Source organism: Corythoichthys intestinalis, chromosome 14 (assembly GCF_030265065.1).
Source record: "Corythoichthys intestinalis isolate RoL2023-P3 chromosome 14, ASM3026506v1, whole genome shotgun sequence".
Taxonomy (NCBI): domain Eukaryota; kingdom Metazoa; phylum Chordata; class Actinopteri; order Syngnathiformes; family Syngnathidae; genus Corythoichthys; species Corythoichthys intestinalis.
In genome coordinates, this window is record NC_080408.1 from 17,588,705 (window position 1) to 17,604,614 (window position 15,910).

General features: G+C 39.5%; 1 protein-coding gene across 2 annotated transcripts in view; it reads left to right on the forward strand.

The window, feature by feature from the left end:
* The window catches only part of LOC130929912 (protein APCDD1-like), an 85,914-nt gene that overhangs the window by 60,281 nt on the left and 9,723 nt on the right, over positions 1-15,910 (forward strand). For both annotated transcript variants that reach the window (XM_057857534.1, XM_057857535.1), the window contains 2 exons: positions 11,894-12,071; positions 12,127-12,652. In XM_057857534.1, the coding sequence (XP_057713517.1) occupies positions 11,894-12,071; positions 12,127-12,652 (704 nt within the window). The remainder of the gene's footprint in view (positions 1-11,893; positions 12,072-12,126; positions 12,653-15,910) is intronic.

Below are 15,910 nucleotides of genomic sequence, written 5' to 3' on the forward strand. Positions count from 1 at the left end.
GGCAAAACGAATCCACACCATGGTCAGTTTGAAAATGGCGGCAGGCAAAACAGGAGACGGCATCCTTTTTAACAGAATATTTAGCCAGGAATATATATAATAATACGTTGAAAATGAGCATTTCGGAATTCGAAATCAGGTTGCTTAGGACAGCTATGCTTTTGAGATCGTCATCCATTGAATTTGGTACGCCCGGTGTTGCCCAATTACCGTCTTTAGTGGGGTAAACTGAAACTCACTAATTTGGTGGTGCTCTCTGGCATTTCATGATCTACATCTTCAATCACTGGTTCTCACTCAGGAGTTGTTGTCGCTTTTGAAAGCTTAGATTAAAAAAAAAAAAAATTACGTATATCCATCTGGCCTCTTTTGTCCTCAGGTGGTTTTGGCTAAGCAAAGCAAATACCGTCTCTAAGGTGCTAGTCATCTGTTCGAAAAATTATTTTGACCCATTGTAGAAATAATTTGTTCATTTCATTCATTTCTGTTGTTTGTTTTATTGCTTTACAACTTTTATAGACAACATTTCACCGGCAAAGTCTTAATTTTAAATTCAAATATGGAAAGTCAATTACTTGCATGACATTTTTCGGCCACAAGCATACCTGTCAATCCGAGGCAGTTGGCAATCTTACAAATAGTGACGTATGCCCTTACAAATTGGTGACTAATCTTACAACAATTTATATAGCGTGCATGCAATATGAAACGAGAATAAAACTCAATTTTTAAAATATTATGAATTTATTGGTAATATTGTCACATGTAACCTGGCGCAATCAAAGAACAATCAATATCTTCAGCTACATCATGATTACTAAAATTTAATAGTGACTTTTGTTATAATTGTATGTTGCACTTTTGGCAATTTCATGTCTCTTGATGGCTGCACTTCATGGCACTTCAGCTTGCAATTCAGTTTGACTTGAAGGTAGTTCGTTAGTGTCTCCAATTATAAATTAAAAAGGTCAATTGATAACTTACCGATGCAATCTTTGAGTCGGGGAACATTTGTTTTGCTCATTCTTAGAAGTGATCAGGAATAGTTGCGGGCAAATTGTGTTCGGCAACAAATTGGCAGAATAAAATCTCCGCTTTCGTCACTTTTCATTCTGCAGACTTCATCTTTTTGACGCGTGTTGTTAATCTTACTTTTAAAAAGTAATTAATTACAGTTACAAATCACTTCTCCCAAAAAGTAATTGAGTTAGTAACTTAGTTACATGAATGTAAGAGTAATTAGTTACTTGGCAAAGTAACTGGTGTTACCTTTCATGTCTTTTTTTTTAACAACAACAACAAAAAAATCGTAACCTTTGCTATGTTTGGAAGTCATTTAATGTTGTGAATCAACTGTTGTCAAAATTGCCCGTTTTTGCATTAGTACCCTTCTGTCTACTTTCGACATGTCAAAGTTTTAAAACGGTTTCATCATTTAAAGATAGATTCAAGTCAAGATTTTGTCGATGTAGGAGTATTTTAGATAAAAATTACTTAGGTTCGCTAGGTAAGTTCACTACAACAGAGCCTTTCTGAGAAGTCTACTGCTTTAATATGGCGGCTGTTTACTAATGCCGCCAAGTCTGTCATTTTGCATGTAGTTCTATACGTATGTGATACCTAGTGTAGCATCAAGTGGGCGTAAATTGTAGGCTGTCGGCTACAGTCAGGAAATATTGGAGCCACCTAGCCTAGCATCGCGTTTGCGATAGCGTCACAACACTCTTCCCTCCTTCCCACTCCCGCTCTTCTCTCTCTATTACTTTTCTCGCGTCATTCAACCAACGTAGTAACGCATAATAATGCACATTTTCTCGTTGCCGAAACAGTGACAAAATCCGGATGGAGGAAAAAAAACGTAATGCACGAAAAACGTACAGATTTTGAACATACGGCATACCCATTTGAAAATCAGTACTCACTTGTACAAATTACGCTGAAACCATACAATTTGACAAGTATGCACAAGGGCCTTAATCTCTGTGTATGGTTGTCACTATTCCAGCTGCATGAACCATGCAGGAATAGAGGCACCCAATCCATTTGAACTGGGAGGTCAGTGAACATGTTTCAGTGCCATTGACAGCGATAGACGTCCAATCCATTTGAACTGGGAGGGTTGACAGTGCTTAGTAGCATAGCAAGATTGTGTCATAGCGGGCTGCCTGGGAGGGTTGGCAGCCTCTTCTAGGGCTGCAGCTATCGATTATTTTCGTAGTCGATTATTCGATGAACTCGTTAGTTCGAATAATCGAGTAATCGGATAAGAACAAAAATTTAAAATACCTGAGCTGACCCTCAAACGGTTTTAAAAAAATAACCAAATGAGGATCTATGTAAGTACAATAAAAGAACAATTGGCTAACTTACATAGCAAAAGTCCGTTAGCTTAAATGCTATAAAATGCTATCTTTTTTTTTCATTACTGTTATCAAATGGTTCAAACACACGTTCCCCAAAAAAAAAAAAAACAGGTCAATATACGTACAAACTACATTACGAACGCATTAAAAAAACAGCTCAAACAAAAATTTTTGCTTATGTTGGTCTTAACAGGGAGCAGCAGGATTTAGCCATGTGAAATGAGTTGTCATATTCACTGTTGCCACTAGAGGGCAGTGTATCCACCCAAATGAATAAAACTAAAGGCACACATTTTCAAAACAAACCATCATAACGCCACTTTAATCAAACGAATACTCAAAGCAGCAAAATTTAATTCGAATGTTTATTTTTAATCGAATCCTCGAGTTAATCGATTAATCGTTGCAGCACTAGATTGGACGTCTATCACAGTCACTGGTAGCCAATATGTTATGTGGACACAATTAAGGCACGTTTGTAAATGAATCGCTCAGTAGTAGGAAATAACAATGATTGGATTTGCCGTAAGGAAGCCACATGTCATTTCGTGGCTGTTTTGAAGGAAGTGAGCACCTGTTGGCATGCCGGCCTCACACAAGTCGGTTTAGTTGAGGGCTGGTAGGGGAGTTTAGGGGGATGTGCGAGTGATGTGGGATGTTTGAAGTGAATTAAAAAAAAATGTCCCCCGGGCGGGGGCTGTCTAAACGTGAGCAGCAGAGCATTGTGGGACTTTTCCACTTAAAGATAAAAGAAGACTTTGTTGTGGGGGAAAGACTGAAGAAGCGAGTGTCTTCTGCTCGTACTTGACCGGCCAATGAGAGACGAGTCGTTAAAGTGAAGAAGCGCATGTGAAATTGTAGCTTTTCGTTTTCTGAGGCGCCATCAATCACTGTTATGAGAACCATTTGATGGGACAAACACGCCAATTCCGCTGCTTTGATGCTTGGCGATAAGTGCCGCGATGCCTTCGAGGTCGTCACGTCATGGAAAGGGCATACAAAAGAAACTTGGATTAGTTTCTTCCATCTTAAAAAGGGTTTTGATGAGTGTGGAAGAGCAAAATAAATGGATTCATAATGGTCAGGCTCTTCTTTTGATGGGCTCATTTTTTTACATTAGCGCTTCATTTCAAAGTTGGAAATAAAGCAGTTGGACATGGTAAATGAATGTTAAGAGAATTAAGGGATACTTTTCAAAAGAAAAGAAGGCTCAAATTTTGTTTGTGGTATATCTCAATATCATAATTTTGAAGGGGGAAATCATGTTTTTTAAAGAAAACATTTGGGTGGTAATTTGATTGTTTTTTTATCTTCTAATTTCATGGATAGCAATTCATTTTCATTAAAAAAAAAATTATTTATATAGCACAATTCAACACCAAGCAATTCAAAGTGCTTTACATCACATGAAGATCATAAAAATCACATTAAATCAATAGAATATAAAAACAAAGACAATCGAAACAGGAAATAAAATTATGCATAAAAATCGCATTTAATCATGAATAGAATTTAAAAAAAGAAAAAAAGTAGGGCTGTCAAAATTATCGCGTTAACGGGCGGTAATTCATTTTTGAAAAATTAATCACGTTAAAATATTTGACGCAATTAACGCAGATGCCCCGCTCAAACAGATTAAAATGACAGCAGAGTGTAATGTCCGCTTGTTACTTGTTTTTTGGTGTTTGGCGCCCTCTGCTTGCGCTTGGGTCCAACTGATTTGATGGCTTTCAGCACCATTGGTGAGCATTGTGTAATTATTGACATCAACAATGGCGAGCTACTAGTTTATTTTTTTGATAGAAAATTTTACAAATTTTAATAAAATGAAAACATTAAGATGAGTTTTGATTAAAAAAAATTCTATAACTTGAACTAACATTTATATTTTAAGAACTACAAGTCTTTCTATCCATGGATCTCTTTAAGAGAATGTTAATAATGTTATGCCATTTTGTTGATTTATTGTTATAATAAACTAATACAGTACTTATGTACCATATGTTGAATGTATATATACGTCTTGTGTCTTATCTTTCCATTCCAACAATAATTTACAGAAAAATAGGGCATATTTTAGAGATGGTTTGAATTGCGATTAATTACGATTAATTAATTTTAAAGCTGTAATTAACTCGATTAAAAATTTTAATCGTTTGACAGCCCTAAAAAAAAAGTAAACATCGTTTTTTGCGTTATGTCAAATACTGGGATCATAGCACATGTTTTAATAAGGAAGTGGCTTGCATTTGTGGCCGGCGATCGGCGGCTTGTCTTTTGTTGTCCTTCATCAACAATCTTGATTTTTCAGAGGGTAAATATTTCAATTATATAAAAAAAAATATATTGGATTTTTTTGTGGGAGGGTGAGAAAATATTAAAAGTTATAAGTTAAAAGCTTCAACTGACTTAAAAAAAATGTTAATTTAAAGTGCGTATGACAGCAAAAAGCATGTTTATTTATATTTTCGATCTGTGTGGAAGCAATTGATATATTTATTCATTTTTTTAAATCCCGCGCCATGAAAATGAGAGACGTCCTGGATTGACGAGGATTCCGAATGTGACGTCAGCGGGATATTCATCTTCACTATACATCCAATACTACAGTATGCAGAACGACTGCGGATTCAGTTGATTTTGCGGATTAATTCGTTTATTTTTCGTATCACGCCAGCCAAATGTGCTGGAGAAAAACGGAAGAGGCGTGTGAGCCTTTTTGGATTTCAAAAAGTTCCCATTCACCCCGTGATTGGCGTAAACAATTCTGACAGCTGTGTGACCATTGGACTTACGAGGAAGTGAGTAAACATTGTTATTTGTATTATGTCAAATACTGGGATCATGGCACACGTTTTAATAAGGTGGCTTGCATTTTGTGGCCGGCGGCTTGTCCTTGTTATGAATAATTCCCCCTCAATGGGCTGAAGTCTAAAATCAGATGAAACCATTCTCCTGCTGACGTCATTCTTCTGTTGGGGACGCTAGAGCCCTATAGACCCTACTCACCAACGTCACAGAATGACGTGTCGCTGTATCCGGCCGCCATATTGTCCGTCATTGTTTATCCGTATTCTCAATGGTTTCAATTTGTCGTACAATTTATAGTGCAATTCATGGAAGCCCCGGTGCTTTCAGACGCTGTAAACTCATTGGATGCGTTGCATAAAAGGCGTTATGTGGAAAAGCTTCAGTCTATCCATTCGCCAGATCCGTATTTGATGCCTAAATCGATATTTTTCGACACGCTGTCTTCGCCGTCTCTGCCTGACATCTGCTACCCTCATATCTACAACTATCTTGTCCACAGAAACTCAGCCTATTCTCACGAAACTTTGAAAAACTTTAAGAGCAGCACTCTAAGCAACATTACCCCGTGTAACCCTTTACTTCCAATTTTCTAAAATGGCGACAATCGAAAAAAAAAAAAAAAGATTGACTGCGATGGCCAACGCTTCAAGGATAGGTGGATATTGGACTATTTTTTCCAATAAAATACGCAACAACTGTGTCTGCCTCATTTGCAAAGAGACAGTCGCTGTTTTCAAAGAGTTCGATGTAACGCAATATTACCAAACAAGACACGCTGAAATGTACAACATTACAGGGAAGATACGCAGCGTGAAATTATAGCAACTTGAAGCTAGTTTAATTTCACAGCAGCAGTATTTCGCAAGAGCCCGAGTGTCGAAAGAGAATGCCACAAAGGCGAGATTGTTGAAATTATGAATTAAAAAAATTATAATAAAGCAAATGTGACACACAGAAGGGCTTGCTAAAATGTGTTTAAATATATTGTTCTACGTAAATCAGTCAAGGTAGCCCCCCCCATTTTTACCACACCAAATCTGGCCCCCTGTGCAAAAAGTTTGGACACACCAGTTTAACTGATGATCCGGAGACGAGGCCAGCTTCTTTCACTTGGTACCAGCTAAATATTATTCAAAAAATAATGATGGCGGAAGAGATAAACATCTTGAATTCGAAACTATATGTTGTCGGTGATTAGCCTCGCAATCATCTTAATTGTGGTTGTCAGCCCAAAACCCTCTAAATATATATTAAATGCATCTTACCAGCAGAGGTTGCACTAGACTTTTTCGTTGTCTGTCATTTTGACTGACAGGGTCATAAAAATCCGGTCATAATCTATTTTTACCCGTCACTTAAATTTTTAAAATGATGATAATGACATTGTGGTGACCCTTTGCTTGGCATAATTCACCTTCCGTACTTGTGTGTCCATTTGGCCGAGCGCGTTACCGGCTACGGCAGTCACGTGACAGAGACACTTAAGAGCCGCGCGCGGTCCCCTCACTATCCACTCGCTCTCACTATATGATTGGCCGAAGAGTCGAAATGCTCTCCCGTGAAATGCCTGTTTAAAAATGTTCCCGTTGTTACTTCTTGCGTTCGCTTATAAGTGCCCATTTAAAAAGGAAAAGCGATAGATGATACTACACACAGAGCGTATTATTAACAAATGTTAAAGTTGTATAATCATATAGCGAGAATAAGGAACGTCACTGACAAGCGCAGGCCCCCGCAAGTGGATAGTGAGGGGAATAGGATAGTGCGCCTACAGCTAACAAGACTCTTAACATTGCATACCGCTTCAACATATTCAATAGTATTTAGTTTTCATTCATTTTAAATTAATATTCTGTCCGAACAAGCTTAACAGAGAATCCACACCGTGCCATCACACATCAAGCAAATGAATATGTAACTTTTTCTCCGCAGTGACAAAAACAGCTGACTGTGGCCCCAGTAGGTAGGTAGCCAACCATATGTAGCATATGGAACAATGAAATTAACAGTTCACCTGCTGTGGCCTGAACGTAGTCTCACACTTTCCTCCTGGTGCGCATGGACTCGAATTGCGTGCCCGCTTGTGCAGTCCCTGTTTTTTCACCTCTTTTATCAACACCATCGTCGTTTTGGGGCTTTTTGAAGAAACTTCGGACACTCAGTTGCCTTGACATTTTTCAGAGTAAGGCTAACGACATCATGCATCAAGAGAGACAATAGCTAATTATTATGCTCACACGCACCCTGTGGTCTGGGGTGTGAATTGCAACCGGTCAAAATGACGGATGGACTTCAGTTTTTTTTTCGTCACCGTTTTAAAAAATCGGTCAACGACGGAAAATATTCGGTTAACGCGACCCCTGATAAAATGACTACTACATAGTCTGTAGTGATCGTTTGGTGCCCAGTTTTCTCATCGGATTGCAGCAGTCCATCTCGCTCTCCTCTCCGTGTCTCTCGGAATTTGGTAGAACTTCAAGTCTCTCCGTCTATCTTCTCTGTTACTGCAACCAACCGCCACCCACGCCTTCACCATTTTGAATATTAATGTCAACAAGCAGAAAAACACGCCATAATAGGAGGAATTTATGTAGCAGTAATGCGTAAACACGACGAGTTGACGGACAATATGACGCGGAGGCATGGTTGTGACGTCATGTGAGTAGGGTCTATAATGGTAGGCGTGGCTAAACCGCAGATTAAAAGACTAATTTCTTGTCATCTGCGCTTTGCCAATTTGTTGTATGTAGTCGAATCGTCTCAAAATATTATTCTAATCGTCTCAAAATATCATTCAAAATATTATTTATACTATTATTCATGCTCTGCCCACCCAAAGAAAACTGGATGTACTACTAACGGCAGTCTGGGCACCGCGTATTCATTCATTCATTCATATAGTACTGATGTGTTCTAAGTTTTAACCTTTGCGTTGTTACCTCCTCTTTCACCTTACAGGAAAAAAAAAAAAAAAATGTTGGTTTTGTTTCTAGGGGGCGGTACACACATTTACGCATATTTTATTTATTTATTTATTTTTACATTTTATTAAAGTTTTCACCAGTGTTCACCTGAGTTTGGTGAGTTTTGAAGCATTCTGAAGGGATCAAAGTAGGGCTCAAAGTGTCAGCGGGACAAAGAATGACTGCTAGGGAGCGCTACATAGTGTATTTGGAATTTGTCTTTACACGTTATCAAAGATTGCACCTGTCTTGACCTGCCTGCCGATTATGGTGCATTCTAAGGGGGTCAAATTGAGCTCAAAGGGGCTGCGGAACAAAGAATAACTATAATAATAATAATAATAAAACCGAGGAACCACAATAGGTTAACTGAAAAAAAACATTGTCACCTGCATGTCCATACTGTTCAGTTCTGGATGTGTTCTAAGTCTGATCAAATCAAATCAACTTTTATTTGTTTAGACCAAATCACAACAACAGTTATCTCAAGGAGAAAACAAAACGTGTTTTAAGGTGCAGTAGCCCTACGCTGGATTTCGACCTACTTGAGCAATGTAGTTTTTTTTTTTTTTTGCCCCCAGTTAAGATTAATGCCCACCCACACCTGGCATCTTGGTAACACCACTGCTTTAATTACTTTTTTTTTTTTTTTTTTTTTTTTTTTTAAAGTAAAAATTTGACAGTCTCGAATTTTTCTTCAGTAAAAAATGTTTTGGTGTCAGAAACAAAAAGCTCCAGTTTCTATTTTGGGAAAAATGAACAAAGGAAGTTGCAATCACTTTGAAAAAAGTAAAATGTTAAAATCTAGAAAATCAAAACATTTTCATGAAAAAGCTGCAATTTCCCCAAAAATTTATGAACTTTTTTTTTTTTTTTACAAGAATATTAATTATAGTTGTCCGATAATATCGAGTAGCCGATAATATCGACCGATAAAAGCATTTTAAAATGATATCAGATATTATCGAATTGGTTTTTCATTATCGGGATTAGGCCAATATGCACGTTACCTTCAAAGTGAATGTAGAAGGCTTCTTCCTTTGTATGAGGGGTGGTCACAGTTTACCACAGCAGTTATGCTTGTTGACCATTAGATGTTTCCAAACTAAGATGCTTGGGATTTTTTAAGGTGAGCATTATCATTATTAAAGCATCCAATGGAGCATCACAATATAATTAGCAATAATATTTTAATACATGACCGTATATATCGGGATTGGTTTGATATCAGTACCAGATTTTTGGGGTTGTACAATATCGGGATATTGGTTATCAGTTAAAAAGTCATTATCGGAAAAGTCTAATAATAAGATCTTTCATAGTGTAAATTATTTAACAGCTCTCCCAGTTCAAATGGATTGGAAGTCTATAGCTGTCAATGGCAGCCAATGAGTTGATTGAAGAAAAATACAGAAAAATACGATTTCAAGAAAGAATATCGCCAAAATATATTTTTTTGGTGCAGGCTAATGTTTTATGAGAACACGTTTGTATTTTTACAGATTCAAAACTACCATCATAGACTATCGTTTTTTTTCCTCCTAAGTCAGTCATGGTGGCTAGCATTAGCCCCTTAGCATTGTCAAACATAGACTTCCTGTATTCTTGCCATGTGTATTTTTCCATGTGAAAATAATCCCATATTAGGATGTTTGGAAATGTACAAGTGGAAATTGTTCAGTCCTTTGTCTGGGTTACAGCGTCTGCGCCCGTCGGGGTCCGCGCTGGCGTTACCTCACCAGTCGCCGGTTTGGAGCCAGCTGGCTATGCCGTGCGTGCTCTCTGAGCTGTGGGAGTCTTGTGGGCACTTTGATTTTTACAATTTAAAAACTCAAAGCCAAGTCAACTGTCGTTGATGCAGGAACACCTTTTTCTTCTAAAGTGCACTTTCTGGAGACTTATGAGCATCTGTAATTGTCAAATATTCATTTAAACTGGTGGGGCAGGCAGTGACTAAGTTTAAAAAGGGTTCATGCAGGTTTTAGAGGTGACTTCAAAGTTGGCAAGACATGTTAATATGTAGCCATGCACCTAGCAAGGGAACACAACACAACAAAACTTGACTGTCCAATATAAAATGAGCTAACATCCAATTTGGAGAAACCTTACAGCCCAAAACGTTGCCTGGCAGAACTCAAATCATTTTTAGTTGGGTTACATTATTAACAAAACGAAAAAAAAAAGAAGAAAAAAAAGAGAAAGAAGCATACAGAATGTTTGATTTTATTCGCTTGAGGGAAGCTATCCATCATCTTTATTTCTTTCCATTTGTCCATTTGAGAGCTGCTTTGTGGATTCATGCTTGGAGAGAATGGAAACTTCATGGAGGAACTTTTAAGGTTTCTCAGTAATGTTTCATAGCATTCAAGCTGGGGCTGTCAGCGTTATTTTAAATCAATTTTTAAAAACTTGAACATCAACACGACTCTGAAATATACAATGAACCACCAAACCCTACTCATTAAAGGACCCTCAGCAGCAACTCTAACCATAACACTCAAACACTGACCTAAATCACAATCCAGTAACCCTAAAAGTAAAACTAACCTTAAACTGTTTCAGTCCCATTGACAATGATAATGGCTAATCATTTGGTTCTTAAAAATTCAAAAGATTTAAAAGTCTTTGAATTAGTTTGTCCCTCGTAGACGTCCAGTCCATTTGAGCTGGGAAGGATGGCAGCAAATGAACGTTCATTCGCTGCCAAACCTCCCAGTTCAAATGGATTAGAGTTCTATTGCTATCAATGACAAGCAATGAGTTAAATTCCTTTAAACCTATTACAAACCCCTGTCCATATTACAACCTATTAAAACCCTAACACCTAAAACTACCAAACATACTAACTTGCCACCAGTAACACTAGCAATAAACTATTCCACGTAGGCCTGACAACTAATGCTTAAAGTTCAACTATAACCCACTGCAATTCCTAAACTCCCTAAAAGACCAATACTATAACAAATCCAAATTTGACATTGGTAACTTTTCATTTTTAGTCGATTTTAGCGACGCCGGTGGACAAAAGCGGTAGTGATTTGCCCTAAGGAAGACTGCGTTTCCTGTGAGGACCAGCGCACACCTGCACAGTGTCATAAAATCATCAATCAATCAAAAATCAATCTCCCGGTCGCCTGCAGATGGATTAAACAAAATTTCTGTTTCCAGCAGCTGTGTGAAGGATTAATATTAATAAGGTGATGAATCCAGTTATGGCTAAGCGATGGCATCTAAAGGTTAGCAACCATGTGGCTTAGTGTGGCTAACCCCCCCACCCCACACGAACTCGTCAGCACTGACAAGTTGGGTTGAGGGGGCCGGTGGTGTCACGCCAGCGAGTGAAAGCCCGGCCAATGTTAATTTGTATATCCTGGTAGCCTCCCTGTTATTTCCCTCTTCAGACAAAACTTTTTGTCTCTTTTGTTGCTCTGCCATCTTTGCAGAATCCGTGCAAAAGCGTTCGCATCGACTTCTGTCTTTATAATGAATGAGGAAAGGGGGAAGTTATGTATGCCGTGAAGTAGTCAGCACATTTGCAGTTTTTTTTCGTGGCAGGGTTACTGCCACCCTCCTAAAAGTTAATTAGTGCTGATGAAAGTGATACAGACCCCCTAAACATATAAAAGAGGTGTCAATCAACTAGTTGTCAGTCGAGGTTGAAAAGTTACCTTGTGTTGCTTAAATCCTAACACTAAAACCACTTTAGCTGCTGAACTACCTCAACCCTGCAATTCTGTCATTTTGTTTTTCGTGTAGGTTTGTCATCATGTTTCTCTGTGGAGGAGCGGTCGCGTCACCTTTCCTTGGAGAAAACCTACGGCAGATCGGTTAAGGACTCCCACATGTGCCACCACATGTTGAAGCACCTTCACGACGGGGCCCGCATCACAGTGCAAATGCCCCCAAATGTGGAGGGTCACTGGGTGTCCACCAGGTATGACTTACTAGTTCTCCTGGCTCTTCAGCCCGTAAACATTTGTTTCCTTCAGCTGCGAGGTGAGACCCGGACCGGAATTCCTGACACGCTCCTACCGCTTCTACGCCAATAACACATTCCAGGCACACCAGTTCTACTATGAGGACAATCACTGCACCAGGCCGACATACACCCTGCTGGTTCGGGGACGCCTGCGGCCACGTCAGGCCTCCTGGATCATCCGAGGCGGCACGGAGGCTGAGTATCACCTCCATCGGGTTCAGATAACGTGCCACGGAGCCGCCGTGGCTGAGGAGCTGAGCCAAAGGCTGAACCGAAGCTGCAGGGGAGCGGTGAGGGGCCCCTGGGAGCCTGACATCCCCTACGAGTTGTGGAGCGAGGAGGGTGGCTACAACTGCTCAAGAGAGCTCAACTTTGCCATGCACGAGTTGCAGCTGCTGCGTGTGGAGAAGCAGTACATGCACCACAACCCAGACCATTTGGTAGAGGAGCTCTTCCTGGGGGATGTCCACACAGACCCCACACAGAGGCTGTACTATAAGCCCACCAGCTATCAGACACCACTGCAAAACGCCAAGGTCAGTTCCATTCATGTAGGATACTCTGATTCTGTTGTTTTCAGTGGTTGTACCTTTCAATTTTTGTTTCCAGTACTGCTTTAAAATTACACTTCTTTTCAGTGAATCTTTACATTTTGGAGGGAATGAGGCTGGTTGTCACAATTTTTACTTTTTCATAAATATCCTCCCATTAATACATCTTAGGGCGCTTTCACACTAGCACTGTTTGGTCCGTTTTAAATGGACCAGAGTTTCTTTTCTCAGATAGTCTGCTTCGTTTTGTAAATCAGGGTCCCCCCAGGATTGATCAATCTAAATTCAAGACTTTTAAGACCTTTTTTAATGCCATTTTACCTGAAAATTAATGCTTTTCTCGCACCCATTATTTAGATAATATTGAATCATATTAGGCGGCACGGTGGCTGAGTGGTTAGCACGTCTGCCTCACAGTTCTGAGATCAAGGATTCAATCCCGGGCTTCGGCCTTCCTGTGTGGAGTTTGCATGTTCTCCCCGTGCCTGCGTGGGTTTCCTCCGGGAACTCCGGTTTCCTCCCACATCCCAAAAACATGCATGGTAGGCTGATTGAACACTCTAAATTGTCCATAGGTGTGAGTGTGTGCGTGAATGGTTGTGTGTCTCCTAGTGCCCTGCGATTGGCTGGCAACCAATTCAGGGTGTCCCCTGCCTACTGCCCGAAGTTAGCTGGGATAGGCTCCAGCACCTCCGCGACCCTCGTGAGGAATAAGCGGCATGGAAAATGAATGAATGAATGAATGAATCATATTAAAAAAATAAAGCACTGAACATCAAATTTAACCTCAATTACTGAGTGTGTTTGACAAAAGAATGCACATTTACTGAAGATACAATTAAAAAACATTTAAATTTAAGGTCTTTCAGATTTTTTTTCCCCAGGATAAAATGGATTTTACACTATTTTTGTAAAGCAACTTCAGAAATTACATTTGCAATACAACAGGTTTCCCTTTTAAGAGGACCTAGTCAAGGTTGTAGGTTGGTGATTGTGAAGTTGTCGCCTTAACTGTAAAGTGCTTGGGAAAATCTTGCAATTGGCAGTGAAAGTTTAAAAAACAGCCACTAAATGGCAGTAGTTTACCATTAATTACCACAAAATAAAAAAGCTACACATGACCATTTCCCTTGGTAATTGTTTTTTTTCTAATCACATTACAAGAAGTATACAAAACACATGTTAATCCTTTATTAGCTATTGCAGACATTTCTTTTAATCATATAGAGAAAATCCATACTCTTATTCAATCAAGAAAAACATTTAAATATACCAGGAGGTGTTTTACTATCACTTACATTATAATTTGCCTATCAGCACGCCATGTTATTCAGATCAACGTTAACCCACACTCGTTCCAACAATAGTGTCAACCGTGTTGTGTATCTGAGGGTGATGGTGGATCTATGACTCCGGTTTATCCATGCTAAGGCTAGTGCACCTGCCAATAATTTTTTATTGCAGTAAAAGGCCAGAAGAAAATTATCAGAAAGACTTAAGGACACACCTACTGATATACTTTGGTGTATTGTGCTATATTTAATGTTACTATTAATTTAATGTGCATAGTCCATAACAGTACAGTCAACATTTTAAGTTCCACAGCTACTATAATCTGACATTATACTGCAGCAGTACTGGAAGTCACTCACAGCTTTTTTAGTTTTTCCCATCCAAGAAGACCAGTTTTGGTCCAAATTTGTCATGATTGCGTATTTTCTCCATACATGCTGGATAGTTTACGTGCCACGTACTACTATGCTACTACAAAGACAGCGTTCTATTTCACGTACAGTGTGTGTTGGAGTTTTTGTATTGGAAATAAAAGCGCCCGTGTATTATAATGCAATTCCCTGCAGCTAGACAGCAATGGCACATGAGCACATTTGAAAAATAAAAGGTCCAATAAGCCTCGGTTTAACACCAGGGGGTGCTGCAGCAACCTCAACACCCCACTTCTCGCGCCACTGTTATTCTGGATGGCCAGTAGGGTGGCAAAAAAAACCCTGGCCACCCCCTGGTGGCGCCATTGTACACGCAGGACATCCTTGGAATTGGAAGTACAGCGCGAACGCTATTCAAAATCAACAATGGCAAGATGACAGACTAGATTAACCATGGCCAAATGTTGTTGTGCTGTGCTAAGCAGTTGAATTTGATACACAGAATTGGGTTCTAATGGGGCGGTTATGTTATGCACGCTGTTCCTGAACGGACCGTGTGAGAGTGACAGTGGCCGAGACAGGTGAAGCCCTCGGGGCGGCCGTTTCGTGACTCTCGCTGTCCTGGAAGTGGCAACAATTTGAAAGGCCAAAAAGTCACGGAAGTTCGCGATCGTGCCTGTGTGATGCCGTTCCTTCTTGTGGTTTAATTTTCACGTATGCATTTTTTATATACTCCAGTTCGCTCGGCATAGAGTGGGGAGGGACAGATCCCACCGCTGGCCAAGCAGGGACTTAATTTATGCTCCATTACGTGCAGCGTCCATCCCCTCCTAGGAGTGAGGTATTTCCCTCTTCTATTATTTCCAATGAAGGAGTGCGCCATTCGTCAGCGTGATACTGCTCAGAAGGTTCGGTTGGCGCAGTGTGAATGCTGAACCTTTTCAACAAGTCATCTGCAAGTGTTGCTGCAAGGTACTGTAGCTCTCCAACCAGACCCTGTTCCTCTTGGTCTAATGTGAAAGCGCCTTTAGAATAATCATTCATTCATTATAGGAAAGCTTAATAACTTTGGTTGGATTAGTAATTCGAATGAGTAATTTATCTGGAAGGTAGAAGGTAGGTTTTCACTTATTTAAATAGATTTTCTTTAGAAATGATGAGCCTTCCGAATGAAATTGAAATGTTATTTGAGTGATCTTAATTTGTTAGAATTAAAAAGAATGTATTTTAAGGTTACCATTGGAATAGGTTTATATTCTTGCTTCAAAAGAATACAACACTTCCATTTTTCAGGCTATGAGAAGAACTCGTTGGACTCAGAACCCGTTCAGAAGTCTTCAACGCAAAATGAAATTGAGTCCAGAACTGAACATCAACATCTTGTCCGATAGCTATTCACTGTCTGAAACATAGTGATGACAAACATAGGGTCTGCACTCTCCAAATATGCAGAGTTGGTTTGCCCACTGCATGCACATTCCTGTGTTTCACTGTCCCAATGTATTTTTATTTTCTAGGGTTCTTTGTTTTTAAACAATATACACTACTGAGAGTTGCTGGAAAACAATTTCCCTTTCCC